This window comes from Anolis carolinensis, chromosome 1 (genome assembly GCF_035594765.1).
Source record: "Anolis carolinensis isolate JA03-04 chromosome 1, rAnoCar3.1.pri, whole genome shotgun sequence".
Lineage (NCBI taxonomy): Eukaryota > Metazoa > Chordata > Lepidosauria > Squamata > Dactyloidae > Anolis > Anolis carolinensis.
In genome coordinates, this window is record NC_085841.1 from 96,519,263 (window position 1) to 96,535,671 (window position 16,409).

Genomic DNA, 16,409 nt, shown 5'->3' on the forward strand with positions numbered 1-16,409 from the left:
GTTTTCATGACTGACCACAACTATTCCATATTTACCAAGAAGTAAATTATTACAGACCTCAAGAAGTTATCCCCAATAAGCCACACATTTAATGAGGCATTAATTGCTTATTTTTTGTACTTTCATTCTGCCAAAATTGCAAACCCACATAGGTATAAAGTACAGATGAATATTTGTTGAATAGAAAGCTATTGGAAAGAATTTGATCAAATTGGCCTAGGCCTTAGCTTGATTTTGTAAGATACCTCTTTATAAAGTAGGAAATATATCTGCTTCCTCCAAACATAGAATATGATTAAACCAGACAACTCCTTCAATGAAAAAAATAGTTGAAAAATGCTAATTCAACTATTTCATTAACACTAATCTCTTGTGCGGTAACACACACAGCACGACTGGGCATGCTAAATTATATTCCAGTGCTAACACTAATAGAAAACTTGGTAGAGTTGGAAAGGTAAGCAACAGGATAGTGGAAGTAGGACCTTTAGATTTCCCAATATAAAAGTATTCAAATAAAATATGTGTATACTTATGGGGCCCCTGGTGGCACAGTATGTTAAAGCGCTGAGCTGAACTTGCGGACCAAAAGGTGCCAGGTTCAAATCCCGGGAGTGGAATGAGCACCCGCTGTTAGCCCCAGCTCCTGCCAACCTAGCAGTTCGAAAACATGCAAATGTGAGTAGATCAACAGGTACCGCGCCGGCGGGAAGGTAACGGCGCTCCATGCAGTCATGCCAGCCACATGACCTTGGAGGTGTCTATGGACAATGCCAGCTCTTCGGCTTAGAAATGGAGATGAGCACCAACCCCCAGAGTTGGTCACGACTGGACTTAACATCAGGGGAAACCTTTACCTTTACCTTATACAGTAGAGTCTCACTTATCCAAGCCTCGCTTATCCAATCCTCTGGATTATCCAAGCCATTTTTGTAGTCAATGTTTTCAATATATCGTGATATTTTGGTGCTAAATTCGTAAATACAGTAATTACAATATAACATTACTGTGTATTGAACTACTTTTTCTGTTAAAATTTGTTGTATAACATGATGTTTTGGTGCTTAATTTGTAAAATTATAACCTAATTTGATGTTTAATAGGCTTTTCCTTAATCCCTCCTTGTTATCCAAGATATTCGCTTATCCAAGCTTCTGCCGGCCCATTTAGCTTGGATAAGTGAGACTCTACTGTACTTATGGTTTAACAAATCAAGTGCAACCTTTTGAATCCTACATCTTCACACTGATGTTCAGAAAAAGTAAAATTAGGGCAGAGATAAGACGATGATAAGACCAAGGCAAGAAAATGTAACAAACCACCCATTACAACTTGACATGTGTTACAGAGCAGCATGTGCCCACTTTTAACCCATAAGGTGGACAGATAGATCTAGGATGCTGTCTTTTATCACTTGGGCTAAAAGTACTATTTCTATCCTTGTTTGCCCTCCTAACAATAACTGTGCTTCCTCATCAAGGCCTCAGTTGCTATATCAATACATATCAAATGCTTTGTTCAGCATGGTCTATGTTTGCCTTCTCTACTCTTCCTGTAGTATACACTCTAAAGCACTGTCCATCATTTGTTTCTGTATCAAGCTTCCAAAAACAGCCATCAAAATTGTTACTGCTTGTTTCCAAGAGATTTGGTTCTAAAGCCACATTTATAAACATCTCCCCTTGAAACCAGTCATTTCCTTGCAAGATCATCAAGCTTTTTGGACAAATTAACTGAGGTACTACATTCGCTTCAGTGAACAAGTCTGCACACATTTAACTCACAAAGCACTGACTTATTAGATGCTGGCAAATTTAACTCTATCCCCATTGAGCGTGGTGTTTTTGCTTCTTGGCATTCATGTTCACTGAAGCATTTCATTTGGTGGCATATGAATAAAACCATAAGATGTCCTAGCAAATCATGTATCTGTGAATGTGCCTTCAAGTAGTCTCTTGATTTATGGCAACCTCATGAATTTAAGAGCTTTAAGTCAGGAATACTCAGAGGTGATTTTTCCAGTTCCTTCCTCCAAAACAGGCATGGGCAAACCTCAGCACTCCACACAATTCCTAACAGCCGGTAAGCTGGCAGAGATTTCTGGGAATTGGAAGTCCAAAACACCTGGAGGGATGAAGTTTGCCCATGCCTGGTCTAAAACAATGCTACAGCAGTTGGCATTTTGTTGGCAATCTCCCAACCAAGCTGATGTTATTTAACTTTCAAGATCAAACAGGATATGGTAACTTTAGGTATCACATATCTACAAAGGAACCTTGTCTATTTTGATTTCCAGCCTATAACTCAAAACTGAAATCGCAAAGTATGTAATTATGTCAGCAAGGCTAAGTTTGATACTTGTTACAAATATCGTTTCTCACAGAAATGATGACAATGACTGATGGTGGTGATAATGATGATTATGATAATAACACTATGTAACACGATTTTTGTTCTAGGTTATAAATGTCATTTCCTAATTGGTTCTATCATAATAACTTGAAAAAGGTTTATTAAACTGCAAAAATTGTTTTTGCGGGACAACCTGCAGCACATTTTGCTATAGTTTTTCAATAAATATCTCATAGAGTCTCAACCAATTCAACATAGTTGGTGGCAACCACAAAAATGAAGTTTCTGGAGTATAACAACTACTTTTAAAGTGAGTACTGCACAACGAAACAGGAGATAACACTTTCAAACCGGGAACTAAAAAAATTTCAAATTTTGTTACATAGTGTAATAATAATAATACCAGCACCGCCAGTTTTTCCTTTCAGAACTCAGATACAAAGTATTTAGGGACACCATGTATAAATTGTACATGAAAAATATTCAGTCCTACTCTACCTAGTAAAAACTAGTTAGAAGAAATGATTCAACACAAAATGATGCAGCTCAGTCAAATTTTGCTACGTTATCTCCAAAGCACATTTCTGGTCCTGTAATTGGCTCTTGACCCTGAAACGGTCATTTGGATTTCTCTTGTGTCAGTTCCTGTGATTATTTGGCATCTCTGTTTACTTATTGGCTTGACCTTGGACTGTTTATGTATACTCTTCTTGTATTTGGGGGCTGAGGTTTTGATAATTTCTATCAGAAAGTCTAACCATCTAGAATATCATAGAAACATTCTGGAGACAATTAAAAAACCCTTATAGTCTGGTGAAGCATTTTGACAAGTTGATACTTTAAAAAAATGTCAGCCAGATGCTCAGTTTCTTAAGCACTTTCTGCAGTTTTCCATGGCTTTGATCCAAGATGAACTATCCAACTTTTCCTGAAATATATCAAAGTAACTCTAGCTGCCTGAAGTAAGGCATATGTTAACATAAATCACACATTGGTGGAGACTTATCTGTGGAGCAGAACTCAGTGTATTGTTTCAAAAGCTGTATGTTTTGTATCTGACATATACCACTGAATCGTGTTTATTTTACTAGCTTGAGGGTAAATACCTGATACAGAAAACATTTTTATAACTGGAACATTAAAGTTTAATCAGGAAAAGGAAATTAAAAGTGACTTGTTGGCTTGGTAATATGTTGAAACATGCTTTAACATCTTTCCAAAAATGGCACCCCCTGTAATGGAAAACCTTATTATAATGAGTATTGTTGTTTTTTATGTTATTTAATGTTGGCTATATGGCAAAAGTATGCAGGAGTTAGCTACTTCTTATTGGTTGTTACATCACCATGGTAACATAGCTACTGCTGTAGAAATGTATCCATTCTGAGAGGTTAGCAAGAAAGGGACAGAGCTAGGTAAGGTAAAGGTTTTCCCCTGACGTTAAGTCCAGTCATGTCTGACTCTGGGGGTTGGTGCTCATCTCCATTTCTAAGCTGAAGAGCTGGCGTTGTCCGTAGACACCTCCAAGGTCATGTGGCCGGCATGACTGCATGGAGCCCCGTTACCTTCCCGCCAGAGCGGTACCTATTGATCTACTCACATTGGCATGTTTTCGAACTGCTAGGTTGGCAGGAGCTGGAGCTAACAGCGGGCGCTCCCGCCACTCCCAGGAATTGAACCTGGGACCTTTCGGTCTCCAGCTCAGTGCTTTAACGCACTTTGCCACCGGGGCTCCTGGCTAGGAGCAGAGCTTGCTGGAAGGAAAAAGGAGGTAACATTTTAAAAGCTAGCTCAGTCTCTAGTATGATGAGCTAGAGGGAAGATGATGTGTGCTTAAGTGTGTGGCTTCCAATGTTGTATTGAAGTATTAAGGGACTAGTTTAGGTCCAGGTTCTCAGTGGGGGGAAAGCTGAGAGAAAAAGAGAATCTTTTGAAACAAAGTTTCAGTCAATTTATTGATGTTAAAGAGTGAAAGATAATATCTATTATATGTAAGAGGAACTGAAGGAAATAACTTTGTAACAAGATACGCTTTATATGCCAGAGAATTCTTAAATAAATATTTCTTTATTTCAAAATATATATATATATATATATATATATATATATATATATATATATATATTGCAGTTGTGTGTCAAGTTACTGGAAAGTTGAAACCTTAGAGTTGGCTAGTATATTTCTTGTAGCCTTTCTGAGAGAAAATTGGAAGCTGCGTATTGGCTCCAGGTTTGGGTTATATATATGTTGAAGAGACATATACTAACATTTTAAAACTAAAAACCTGTAACAAACATATAAAGAGAGAAGACATGAAGACAAACAGAATGTCTTCTGGTTGCGAACTGCAATTCATATAGTCTATGTGAATTCACCCATCACTCCCTTCAGTGCCTCATTGCCTCACAGATGCGTGTGCACACGCATACGTGTTTATTGTTGGCTGTGGCTGGGATCTTGAAATAAAGATCCCCCCCCCCTGCCTGATTGTGTAGCGGGTCTTGCGTTGCACCCCCTCTCCTAAAAAAGGAGATATAATCAGGAATGTAAGTAAAATTTCCAAGCTTTCTGGTGCATTCTTCCTCAAGGGGAATAACTCAACAATTGCAGAACCAAAAACCAGATTGTATATAGATTAATTTATACAGAAGCTTCGCAAATGGAGGAAACAAAAGAAAAAAAATAAGCATTTCCCTTCAGCTTCCTGTCCATGATCATTACTTACCAGAGTTTGTATTAGTTCTGAGTGTTGTTTGGTAACTGCCCCCCCCCCCCCAAAAAAAAACCCCATGTGATTGAAGCACATTTGTTTTTATTTTCTTTTTTAAAAGTGGATTGGGTTGTTTGCTGTTTCTATCTTTTTTAGAACACGCACAGTCATAAATAGTATGAAGTATGTAGATACCACAACACACCAGTAGCAGATCAATCCAGTATTTATTTCTGCTTGGCTCTACAGTAACGTAATTGAGAGTTTTAAATGTTAACCATAGGTGGAACTGTGTCTTCAATGAAACTAGCTATCTTAAATGCGACTCGTGGACTGGCTTTTTTCTTAAATACTTTGATAATTATGAATATTTCATGGATGCTTTCCCCACAATAAATGCACAAACTTTCAACATGAGTTTTTATTTACATTCTATTGCTACTATATGTCAATTCTGTATCTGTTTAGTGTACTTTTTATATTTGTGGATTTTATCTATAATTTATTGTATGTATTTTATACTCATATGTTTTTGACTTTGCTGTACCCCACCTCGAGCCATCAGGAGAGGCAGATAATAAATAGGAATTATTATAACCATATATACTTGAGTATAAGTTGACCCAAATACAAGCCGAGGCAGCTAATTTTACCACAAAAAACTGGAAAAACGTATTGACTCGAGTATAAGACGAGGGTGGGAAATGCAGCAGCTACTGGTAAATTTCAAAAATAAAAATAGATACCAATAAAATTACATTAATTGAGGCATTACTAGGTTAAATGTTTTTGAATATTTACATAAAACTGTAATTTAAGATTATAATAATAAGACTTTAATAAGATAAGACTGTCCAACTCTGATTATCTATATACACAAGAATAAGCTGACCCAAATAGAATCTGGCCAGGACCTTCACTCGAGTATAAACCGAGGGAAGCCTTTTCAGCTCTAAAAAGGGCTGAAAAACTCAGCTTATACTTGAGTATATACGGTATTACTATTATTACTAGTACTATTATTATTAGAGATGGTATCCAGTTAGTGGATTTTGCTAATGTTTGTGGCGACTCCTTAGTTTTATTATTCTTATTATTACTGATCAAAATGCCCTGGCTCCTGGAAAGTCAAACACTGGAGCAGGGTATGTATGCCATACAACAGTCTTTAGCTGACAAGACACACCAATAAAATACAGCACAAAATACAATGGATTAGGTGGCATACTTTGGTCTCTTGGAGAATTATCTGCATTATCTTGGCTTTGAAAGAAGTAGCCAAGCAGACACTTAGTCGGAAAGTATATGCCAAACTCAGTACTTTGGGAGAAAAATCAATTTCAGATTCATGATATGTAAGCACAAGATAGGATTTCAAGCTACACTCCAACTAAAAGAAACAAAACATTATTTGAAGTAATGAGATGCCTTACAAATGATTCAGTCTAGATAAAGCAAAAGAAAAGAAATGTTCCCTTACAACACACTTTACAATAATATCATTCAAATGGTTGAGGAGCTGGATTCTGGAACAAGAAAATTAGTTTTGTATTGTAGATATGAGAAAAGGCCCAGGAAGGGAGATAGTTTTTATCTATAATGATCACTAGCAAACTTCACACTCACTCATTCATCATTTCAATCCCAACAGCTCTTAAGACTCTCACTTTCTACACTTGTTTAATCACTTGTGTAATTGGATTCATCAAGTTTTCTAACTTGCGGACACTCTGATTATATTTTATATACAAATGCATGCAAGCATCTAATTTCTTTCCCAGAAGAAATAAGAAAACACAGAAAAAACACTCCATGTAACTTGAACTATCAATGTAATAGTGGTTTGATGACCAAATATGCCATAATACTTTCATTTAGTAGATATGAAATGGCAATCTTAAAATTAGCTAGTCATAACCTAGACAATACAGTATTATACCAGTTTCATAAACCACGGATCTCCACACCTACCTCTAACAAATTGGCATACATGTTGGAATGGTTTTGTTATTTACTATTCATGATACAATAAAACTATTATTACACCCAGAAAGATTTCTCCTGTTATGACTATTAATTGTATGTTTGTGTGTGTGTGTGTATGGATATATGAAGTTTAACCTGAGCTATTGCCTGTATAATGAGGATAACTAAGCCATCATACAGAGTAAGGTACTTCAGCCCAAGGAGGTATGGAAAGCCTCTGGAAGGATAAAATTCAAATAAGGGGATGATAGTCTGTAGAAAACCAGACCAAGCACTTTTTCTAGACTGGAAACAGATTCCAGATCACAGATCTAAAGCTGCTGTTTTTCCCCTTAAAACTGAAGAATCTAAGTTAAGTATTCTCGTTTGATTATACGATTAAATTTATATGCAAATTTTGAACAATAATGCAAGATTCTGTTCATGTGTTTTTAAATATATGTATACACACTAGTTTTGTCAGAACATTAAAAAGGAACTCACTTAAATTGTTCTTGCTTCATATAATTCAGTTTTGAAATTGTGCAATTTTAAATTATGCTTTTCTAACTGATGTTTTTAATTATCTCTTTTAACTGTTGTTTTAACTGTAACTGTTTTGAATTTTAAATAATAAATAAATGAGTTTTGCAATAAAAATAAGGAGACAAAAATCTACCAACTAGGCTGAGCTGCCATTCTTTCCATGTAATCTTTGGCCATGTCAATGGCTTCAATGTTCTCTGGATAAAGTAGACAAAACATTGCCAGGGCGCCCAAGTTGTTGCCATAAATTTCATTCCATCGAGCGCTGAAGTCCTTGGGGTCCCAAGGAGGAAGGTATTCCAATGGGTTTGATAGCATGATCTGCACAGCTTCGACTAACCGCACTGCAATGTGCTGGTGTGTAGTGGTGGCCTTAGTCTGCAAATCCGGAATATCCTCTCTGGAAAAGTAGAGCATTGGGTAGCTATCGTAGTTGGCATTGACAAAGGGAACCACTGTGCTCAGGATTTCGTCTGTGGTGTAGACTAGTGCAAAGCAAACCATATGTATGAAAAACACACTGGGAGCCCCCCGTGTGTAAGTCCTCATTGTGGCATTAGAGCTCCAGGTCTCAATGGCAGCCGAACCATCTTTGAAGGGGCCTAGAGAGCAAAATCAAAGTGGAAAGGTCAGTAATCTTGAATCAAACTAACAACGGTTAGGACAAAATTAGAAGCAGAAGCATCATATACATATGCCACACATCCTTGCTGCAAAACCTAAATTATTACCTGATATCCTTTGCCATAATCCTGTACAACACTCTGCATTTGCATGTCAGATGTTGAAATCAAGTGCATGTCGTTATTTAAAGTTTACATCCCTCCAGAAAAGGAAACTTTAGAAGACAGAAAGAGAGAAATTCTTTGGTACTGGTTTGCTAGTCAGCTACTATTCTGGGGCTAATCCTGGCATAATGTAGTCAACTACTGCTCAACCAGTAGGAGGCATATCTTTTTCAATATGGCACTGAAAGGCACTACAGCATAGGGTATTTAAAAATTTACCACAAATTATGTTTCACACTGAAAACCCTTATCCATTATCAATGCAGATGATATTAATCTATGTGTTGTTGAAGGCTTTATTAGTCTAGATCAGGGGTCCCCAAACTAAGGCCCGGGGGCTGGATGCGGCCCATCGAAGCCATTTATCCGGCCCCCACGGCACAAGGACATAAGGGGGTTGGGCTAAATGACCCAAGGGGTCTCTTATTCTCTTACAACCATTATTATTATTATTATTATTATTATTATTAAGGCTGGGTGGCCATCTGTCAGGGGTGCTTTGCTTGTGCTTTTGGTGCACAGAGGCAGAAGGGGGTTGGGCTTAATGGCCCAAGAGGTCTCTTCCAACCCTCTTTATTATTATTATTATTATTATTATTATTATTATTATTATTATTATTATTAACATTGAGGCTGGGTGGCCATCTGTCAGCGGTGCTTTGCTTGTGCTCTTGGTGCCAGAGGCAGAAAGGGGTTGAACTTAATGACCCAAGGGGTCTCTTCCAACCCTCTTTTTATTATTATTGCTATTATTATTATTATTATTATTATTATTATTATTATTATTATTAACATTGAGGCTGGGTGGCCATCTGTCAGCGGTGCTTTGCTTGTGCTTTCGGTACACAAAGGCAGAAGGGGATTGGATTCAATGGCCCAAAGGGTCTCTTCCAAACCTCTTTTTTATTATTATTGCTATTATTATTAATTATTATTATTATTATTGCTCGGTGGCCAACTATAGTCCGGCCCTCCAACAGTCTGAAGGATTGTGAACTGGCCCCCTGATTAAAAAGTTTGGGGACCCCTGGTCTAGATATTAATCCAGTTATCTCATTATCTTACTTTTGCTTCCCCAATGCTCACACACACAAAATTAGGAATCATGTTTATGACGAATCATTAGATGACGATTCACTGGAGCTGTGAAGGAGAGAATCAGATATCCAAGAAAGAATATTCTATGTCATACAAACCTTGTAAGTTATAGAACTTTTTGGTATAATATTTGCGGTTCAGAAAGTTATGCAATTCCAAGTAAACATTTGACAGGGAAGTGATGGTGGACCTATGTACACGAAAATTATGGGGCATAGCTTATAAGCTGTGGTAGGTAAAGATGAACTGGAGATCTATAAACTTATCTATAAACAATTTTCTCTTGGAAAGGATGGAAAACTTACCAAAAGTTTAAAGCTGCATTTTGAAGAAACTCAATTTTACTTAGAATTGCATAACTTTCCAAAGTACAACAGCATTGCCTCTGTTTTATGGCTGTTTCATTTTGCACATTTTGAGAAAGACGCATAACAGTACAGGGTCAGAAATATTATATTTTGGAAATTAGCAAATAAAGGTGTGTAGCATACTGGAGTTTTGGGCCCAGTGTTCTAGTCTTGCTTGATGGAAGGGCCAAGTCATACAGCAAAACCCACCACCAATCCCATTTCATCCTCTAGCCAAGCCATGGGCAAACTTCAGCCCTCCAGGTGTTTTGGACTTTAACTATTTATTTATTTATTTAAAACATTTATATTCCTCCTTTCTCACCCTGAAGGGGACTCAGGCCAGAGCACAACATATATATGGCAAGCACTCCATGCTGGGACATAAAATAATTAGAAATATCCACAAACATTAAAATCAATTATATCTACTTTAAAATCAGCTATTTAAACCAACTCAGGACACCATGCTGCTCTGGTCAGTGGAGTAGGTTTCCTATTATTGCCTCATCGCACTGCCCCAAAGGTTTGGTCCCACTGCCAGATCTTTACCATCTACGGTACTACCACAATTTCTAACAGCCGATAAGTTGGCTGGGATTTCTGGGAGTTTAAGTCCAAAGCACGTGGAGGGACAAAGTTTGCCTATGCTTAAGGAGCCCCAAAACAATGTACTCTCTGGGCTCTGCATCTGTACTCCTCTACTTTCTTGAATGTCTGCCTACTCTTCTCACCCCTGTTAATTCACTTCATCCCTCACCCCCATCTTGTATTTTAAAACTTGGTCAATGAACTATCTGGGCTCTGAGTCTGCGCTCTTCTTTCATGACCTGTTTCCCTATTTCCCAAATTTCTTCTCATCCCTATTAATTTATTTCTCTTTCTTCTCAGCTCCCTACCCAGAATTTGAGTAAGCAAACAAGTCAAGAAAAAGTGCTGGGAGCAAGTTTTGCAACAAACAAAAAAAAACCCTACAAAGAGCAGCTGAGAAGGAGGCAGCAGAAAAGGAGTAGCCTTGGGTGAGATAAAATGACTTAGCAGAGATGAGAAGGAACCGGAGAATCAGAACAGGCAGGCAAGTCAAGAAAGGGGGAGGCTTAGAGTCTAGAGATTTCAGGGAGCACAACATGTAAAATAATCTCAAAAAACAAAATAAAAATCTATTTTTAAAAAAAAGGTGGTGGAGGAGTGGCCCAGAATTTTGGGAGCAATCTGTGGTGAAAAAAGAAAACAGGAAAAGAGTGGCAGAAAGGGAAGCAACAAGAGAGTCGAAGTCTTAGAGGAATGAAGCAATTAGAGGAGGAAATAGTCATAGTTTTCATAGCTAAATTGCGTAAGCTTAAGGCTTAGAACCAATGGAATCTAGTATTGCAAAATAAATAAATAAATAAATAAATGGGGAAATATATCAATATCTTCTGCAAGACTACACTGATGAACAAGTAAAAGATCCCATGATTCAATGGGCAAAAAATATAGGGCAAGCAATAAATCTAGAAATATTGGAAGAACTTTAGAAGAAACAACTACAATTCACAAGAAGCTATATAGTTAAAGAAAACTTTTACAAAATGATTTACAGGTGGTATAATACAAGAAGACAGAGCACTAACATGAACACCAGATGATAAGAAGCTACTTGCATTTGGAATAAAAGATATTGTAGATGGAATTATTTTATATGTTAGAGAATATGAAGCTTTTAAGGTGTGCAGAGTTGACAAAGTTGCACTGTTTTACTGTGTTGAGAATAACAACATTTAAAAAAAAGGCGCCTCCAAGTGCCCTAAAGCCAACTTTTTGTTCGCGTGCGCCGCCGCTTCCGGCAAGGCTGCCTCCTGCCAGGTGAAGCAGCTGGAGAGTGTGCGCACCACCGCTTCCAGCGAGGTCTCTTGGAAACTAGGTAAGTGGGGTTTTTATATATGTGGAATGTATGTCCTTGAGGCAAGTGTGAATGTTGTAAGTGGCCACCTTGGATTAGCACTGAATGGCTTTGCAACTTCAAAGCCTGTCTGCTTCCTGCCTAGGGGAATCCATTGTTGGGAGGTGTTAGCTGGCCCTGATTGTTTCCCGTCTGGAATTCCAGTTTTCTGAGTGGTGTTCTTTATTTACTGTCCTGATTTTAAGAGTTTTTTTAAATACTGGGGGCCAGATTCCCTTTTGGTGGCCTTTTAATTGTGGATTATCTGCTTTGATATTCTGGGTTATATGGCTGTGTGGAAGGACCCTCAGTGCTCTTCCACACAGCCATATAATCCAGAATATCTGCTTTGAACTGGGTTATCTGAGTCCACACTTCCATATAATTCAGTTCAAAGCAGCTATTGTGGATTATCTGCCTTGATATTCTGGGTTATATGGCTGTGTGGAAGGATCCTCAGTGCTCTTCAACACAGCCATATAACCCAGAATATCAAGGCAGAATAACCCACAATAGCTGCTTTGAACTGGGTTATCTGAGTCCACACTGCCCTATATCCCAGTTCAATGTTTGGTGGTAAATTCGCAAATATAGCAATTCCTACATAACATAACCATGTATTGAACTGCTTTTTTCTGTTGATTTGTTGTAAAACATGATGTTTTGGAACTTAATTTGTAAAATCATAATGTAATTTGATGTTTAATAGGCTTTTTTCTTAATCTCTCTTTATTATACAACATTTTCGCTTATCCAACGCTTTTATTTTTCAGTGATCAGTTTGGGGGGGGGGATTCTGTTCCCCTTCACTTGAAAATTACCTAGGGCCGGCCCTACCTTCACTGCAGGTTAAAAAGCAAAGTTAATACATAGGGAATCTAATTGGGCACAGTTTGTTTTTAAGGACTTTTCTGCCCTCAAAATAATTACAATGTTTTAATGTAAACCATTTATCACTGTGCTTGTACAAAGAGAGGGGAGGAAGTGAGAGAGAGTTTATGTTAACACTAGCCAAGACTGTAAATGCAGGATTGGCTGGTGTTCACAGCTGTGGAGCAAAGAATCTGGAATGTGGGAGGTTTGCACAGGGGTCATTGAGAACTGTTGTATAAAGCCCCCAGTTGTGACATGTCTTCTTTAAAGGGGGGGGGGGGGGAAGACAGCAGCATAGAATTCTGGAAATGCATTTGAAATGACTAGCCTTAAGGGCATATGTGCTTTTAAAGTTATTTAGGTTCAAAGAAGCTTTCCATTTTGCATGTGAAGATTTACAGCCTGCCACTTAAAAAATCTGGGTTGTTGGGGGAAAGCATTTATTTTCCAAGCTTGTTTTAATAGGGTTGGAAATGGCAAACTTTACATGGTAGTTTTTAAAAATTATTTTAAAATAATCTCTCTCAGACACACCCAACCAATTCAACCTAGACCTTAGGGTTTTTCTTTCCTTTTAAAAAAGTTTAAGATCCCAGAGAGGAAAGTTAGAGAATTCCTGAAATTCTCAAGGGGGGAAAGGTTAAGGAAAGCAAGACCGAAAGAGATGTAAATAATGAACAGTAGTTTTCAATTATTAAAACCAGAAGTAGGCTGAGGGCAAAATGGCATTAAAAGCTTATTCTACAACAATATTTTTCCTGAAGAAAAGTCATTTCATAAAATTCAGAAAAGGGGGGAAAGTATGCAAGAAGTGAAAGGAAAAAGAAGCCACACACGGTGGGCCAGAAATTAAACTAATAAATTAATTTTTGAGCTCAGGACAAGGGTTCAGGTAAGAATCTTAGAAACAAAACTAAATGGACTTCTTAGAAAACTGCGTGCTTGTGGCATATAAGCTGCCCAGAAATAAATGCACAGAATTTGTCAAGGACAGAACGCCACAAGATTCAAAGTAACAGAGTTTATTAGATTACAGAACTCAAAAATGCCCGTAAAAACACAAGGGCCAGGCAGTTTTTGCCTTTAGGAGCAAAAAGGGACAAAAGTAAATGTTCAAAAGATAAACCGGATTAAACCGGAGTTTAATCCGGGTAAAAACAAACTGCTTGCTTCAGCCTAGGTATTAACAGAACGAAAGCCAAGGAACAAAAGATACAAAGAATGCAACTAATTGGCAGCAGATTCCTCTCTGCTGCCAGCACTGTGCTTAGAGTAACTTGCGTCGCTCCCACACACACACAGTAGACAGGATCTCCAACACGAGCAATTCAGCCAAGGATTGTAGAAGTAGAGTAGACCAGTTCCGTTCCGTAAATCAAAACCAGAAGCAGACGTTTGTAGTTTTTCCAAGTCCAAGAAGGGGGGAAGACAAGCCGTGGTCAGTTCAGTCCGGGTTCTCAAAGCAGGAGATGGCGTCCGTCAGAAAGACGACGGAAGGTCAAGCTAATAAGAGTAAGCACAGGTTTGCACAAACAAATGCCCACACAATCCCTCCCGCCGTCTGACCCTGGATTTCAATCAACTTACGTCACAGCACAGGAAAGCACACAAGTCTTCAGGGAAGCGTCCCACACACACACGGATCCCAAGCGTTTGCCCAGATTACCTTGCCCGACGCAATTTGCAATTGCTCCCAAGCCCCATTTTATGCCAGTTACAAATCTTCATCACTGTCAGCTGTCCTCCTTAACCCGGGCGTTTCCTCATCACTTTCCTCGTCAGAGCTGGAACACCTCTGACTACGCCCAACAGCATCTCCAGCTGTGGATCCCGTCCCATCCCTCCAGCTAAGCCATGGGTCTAATCCTGAAGGTCCCCATTCATCTTCTGTCCCATCATGGCCAGTGGCCCCCAATTCCTCCCTTACCCGAGTCCAATCCATCTCATCCTCCTCTGAGCTAACCAGCCCTTCCTCCATTCTCTCCGTGAACCCTTCGAAAGACTCTTCGTCAGAGGGTGCTGCAAATATGTCTCGCAGTCTTTTTCTCTCTCGCTCCTCGAGAGTATCCGACTCTCGAGGAGTCTTACGCCCACGCCTGTCAGAAACAGAGCCACGAGGCTCAATCATAACACTATCCCCTCTCACAAAGGCCTCCTCCCCCGATGGCGGAGAAGTGGCAGTGATACCCTCCGCTATAGCACCACGACGACTAGAGGTATCAAGTTTCAACAGCGAACGATGAAAGACTGGATGGACCTTTAAACTAGACGGTAAACGCAAACGAAACGCAACAGAAGAAATCTTTTTAACGATAGGAAAGGGACCCAAATACCGAGGCGCAAACTTTCCCCCAGCCTGTTTAATATGTTTGGAAGATAACCACACCAAATCCCCTTCTTCCAACTCCTCCCCTGCCTGCCTGTGGCGGTCAGCCTGAGTCTTCTGCGTTGCCTTAGCTTCCAGCAGTAAGCGACGGGCAACATCATGCAATGCAGCCATTTCCGTAGAGCGGTACACAGGGTCCGAAGAGACCACATTGGTCGACGGCGCCACACCTCCCCGTGGGTGAAAACCATAAGTTAGCTCAAACGGTGTATGCTGACTAGATGTGTGCACCGCATTGTTGTAAGCAAATTCCGCCACCGGTAGCCACTTCACCCAAGCCGTGGGTTGATCTAAACAAAAACAACGCAGATATTGCTCTAAGAGCCCATTAACCCGTTCCGACTGTCCATCCGTTTGCGGATGAAAGGCTGAAGAAACGTTTAACTTAGTCCCCAAGCACTCATGGAAATGTTTCCAAAAGCGTGACACAAATTGCGGAGCCCTATCTGAAATAATCACCTCGGGTGCTCCGTGCAAACGATAGATGTGCTTAGTAAATAGTAAGGCCAACGTAGGGGCCGCCGGAATGGTTGAACAAGGAATAAAATGAGCCAGTTTACTAAATAAATCCACCACCACCCAAATACAAGTATAACCCCCAGACTTAGGCAAATCTGAAATGAAATCCATGGAAATGATTTGCCATGGCCTGTCCGGAACAGGTAAAGACGACAACAACCCTCTAGGGCGCCCAACAGGCGTCTTACTCTGCTGGCAAACGGCGCAGCTGTCACAAAAGCGCAGAATGTCTTGCCGCATCTTTGGCCACCAATAGCTCCTGGTAATGAGCTGCACGGTCTTGAATCTACCAAAGTGCCCAGCCATGGGTTCGTCATGGTGGGCTCTAATCACCTCCAACCTGAGGGCCCCCACTGGTACGTAGACCTGCCCCCTGCGTACCAATACTCCGTCTTGATCTTGTAGATGCGGCAGTATGGTACGATTACCTGCTGAGAGCAGCATCAGTTGCTCCTGTGTCCACACATCATCCCTCTGAGCCTCAAGGATCTGGTCATGTAACCCGAGCTCATTATCTACAACACACAGAGAGGCAGTAGGCAAGATGGTCTGACATACAACCTGCTCATTGGTCTTAAACTCCGGCTTGCGGGATAAAGCATCGGCCCGCAAGTTTGCCTTCCCCTCTACGAACTGCACCTTGAAGTTAAACCTGGAGAAAAACAAAGCCCATCGGATTTGACGCTGGTTTAACTTCTTTGCTGTTTGCAAGTGCTCTAAATTCTTGTGATCAGATCTGACCACGATCTGGTGCCGTGCCCCTTCAAGCCAGTGCCGCCACACCTCAAACGCCACCTTAATCGCCAACAACTCCTTCTCCCATATGGTATAGTTCTGCTCGAAGGGTGTTAGTTGCCGCGAGTAAAATCCACAGGGACGCAAGGTCCCTGAGGAATCTTTCTGA

At 39.7% G+C, this 16,409-nt stretch overlaps 1 protein-coding gene across 3 annotated transcripts in view; it reads right to left on the reverse strand.

Moving 5' to 3' along the window:
• Nucleotides 1-16,409, reverse strand: part of dse (dermatan sulfate epimerase) — a 53,214-nt gene that overhangs the window by 13,185 nt on the left and 23,620 nt on the right. The window contains exon 2 of one of the 3 annotated variants that reach the window (XM_062979743.1): nt 7,707-8,175. The exons of 1 other annotated variant lie outside the window; for it this stretch is intronic. In XM_062979743.1, the coding sequence (XP_062835813.1) occupies nt 7,707-8,122 (416 nt within the window). In that variant the 5' untranslated portion in view covers nt 8,123-8,175. Of the gene's footprint in view, nt 1-7,706; nt 8,176-16,409 lie in introns of those variants that run through there. One more of the 3 variants, XM_016997740.2, reaches the window with a different exon arrangement.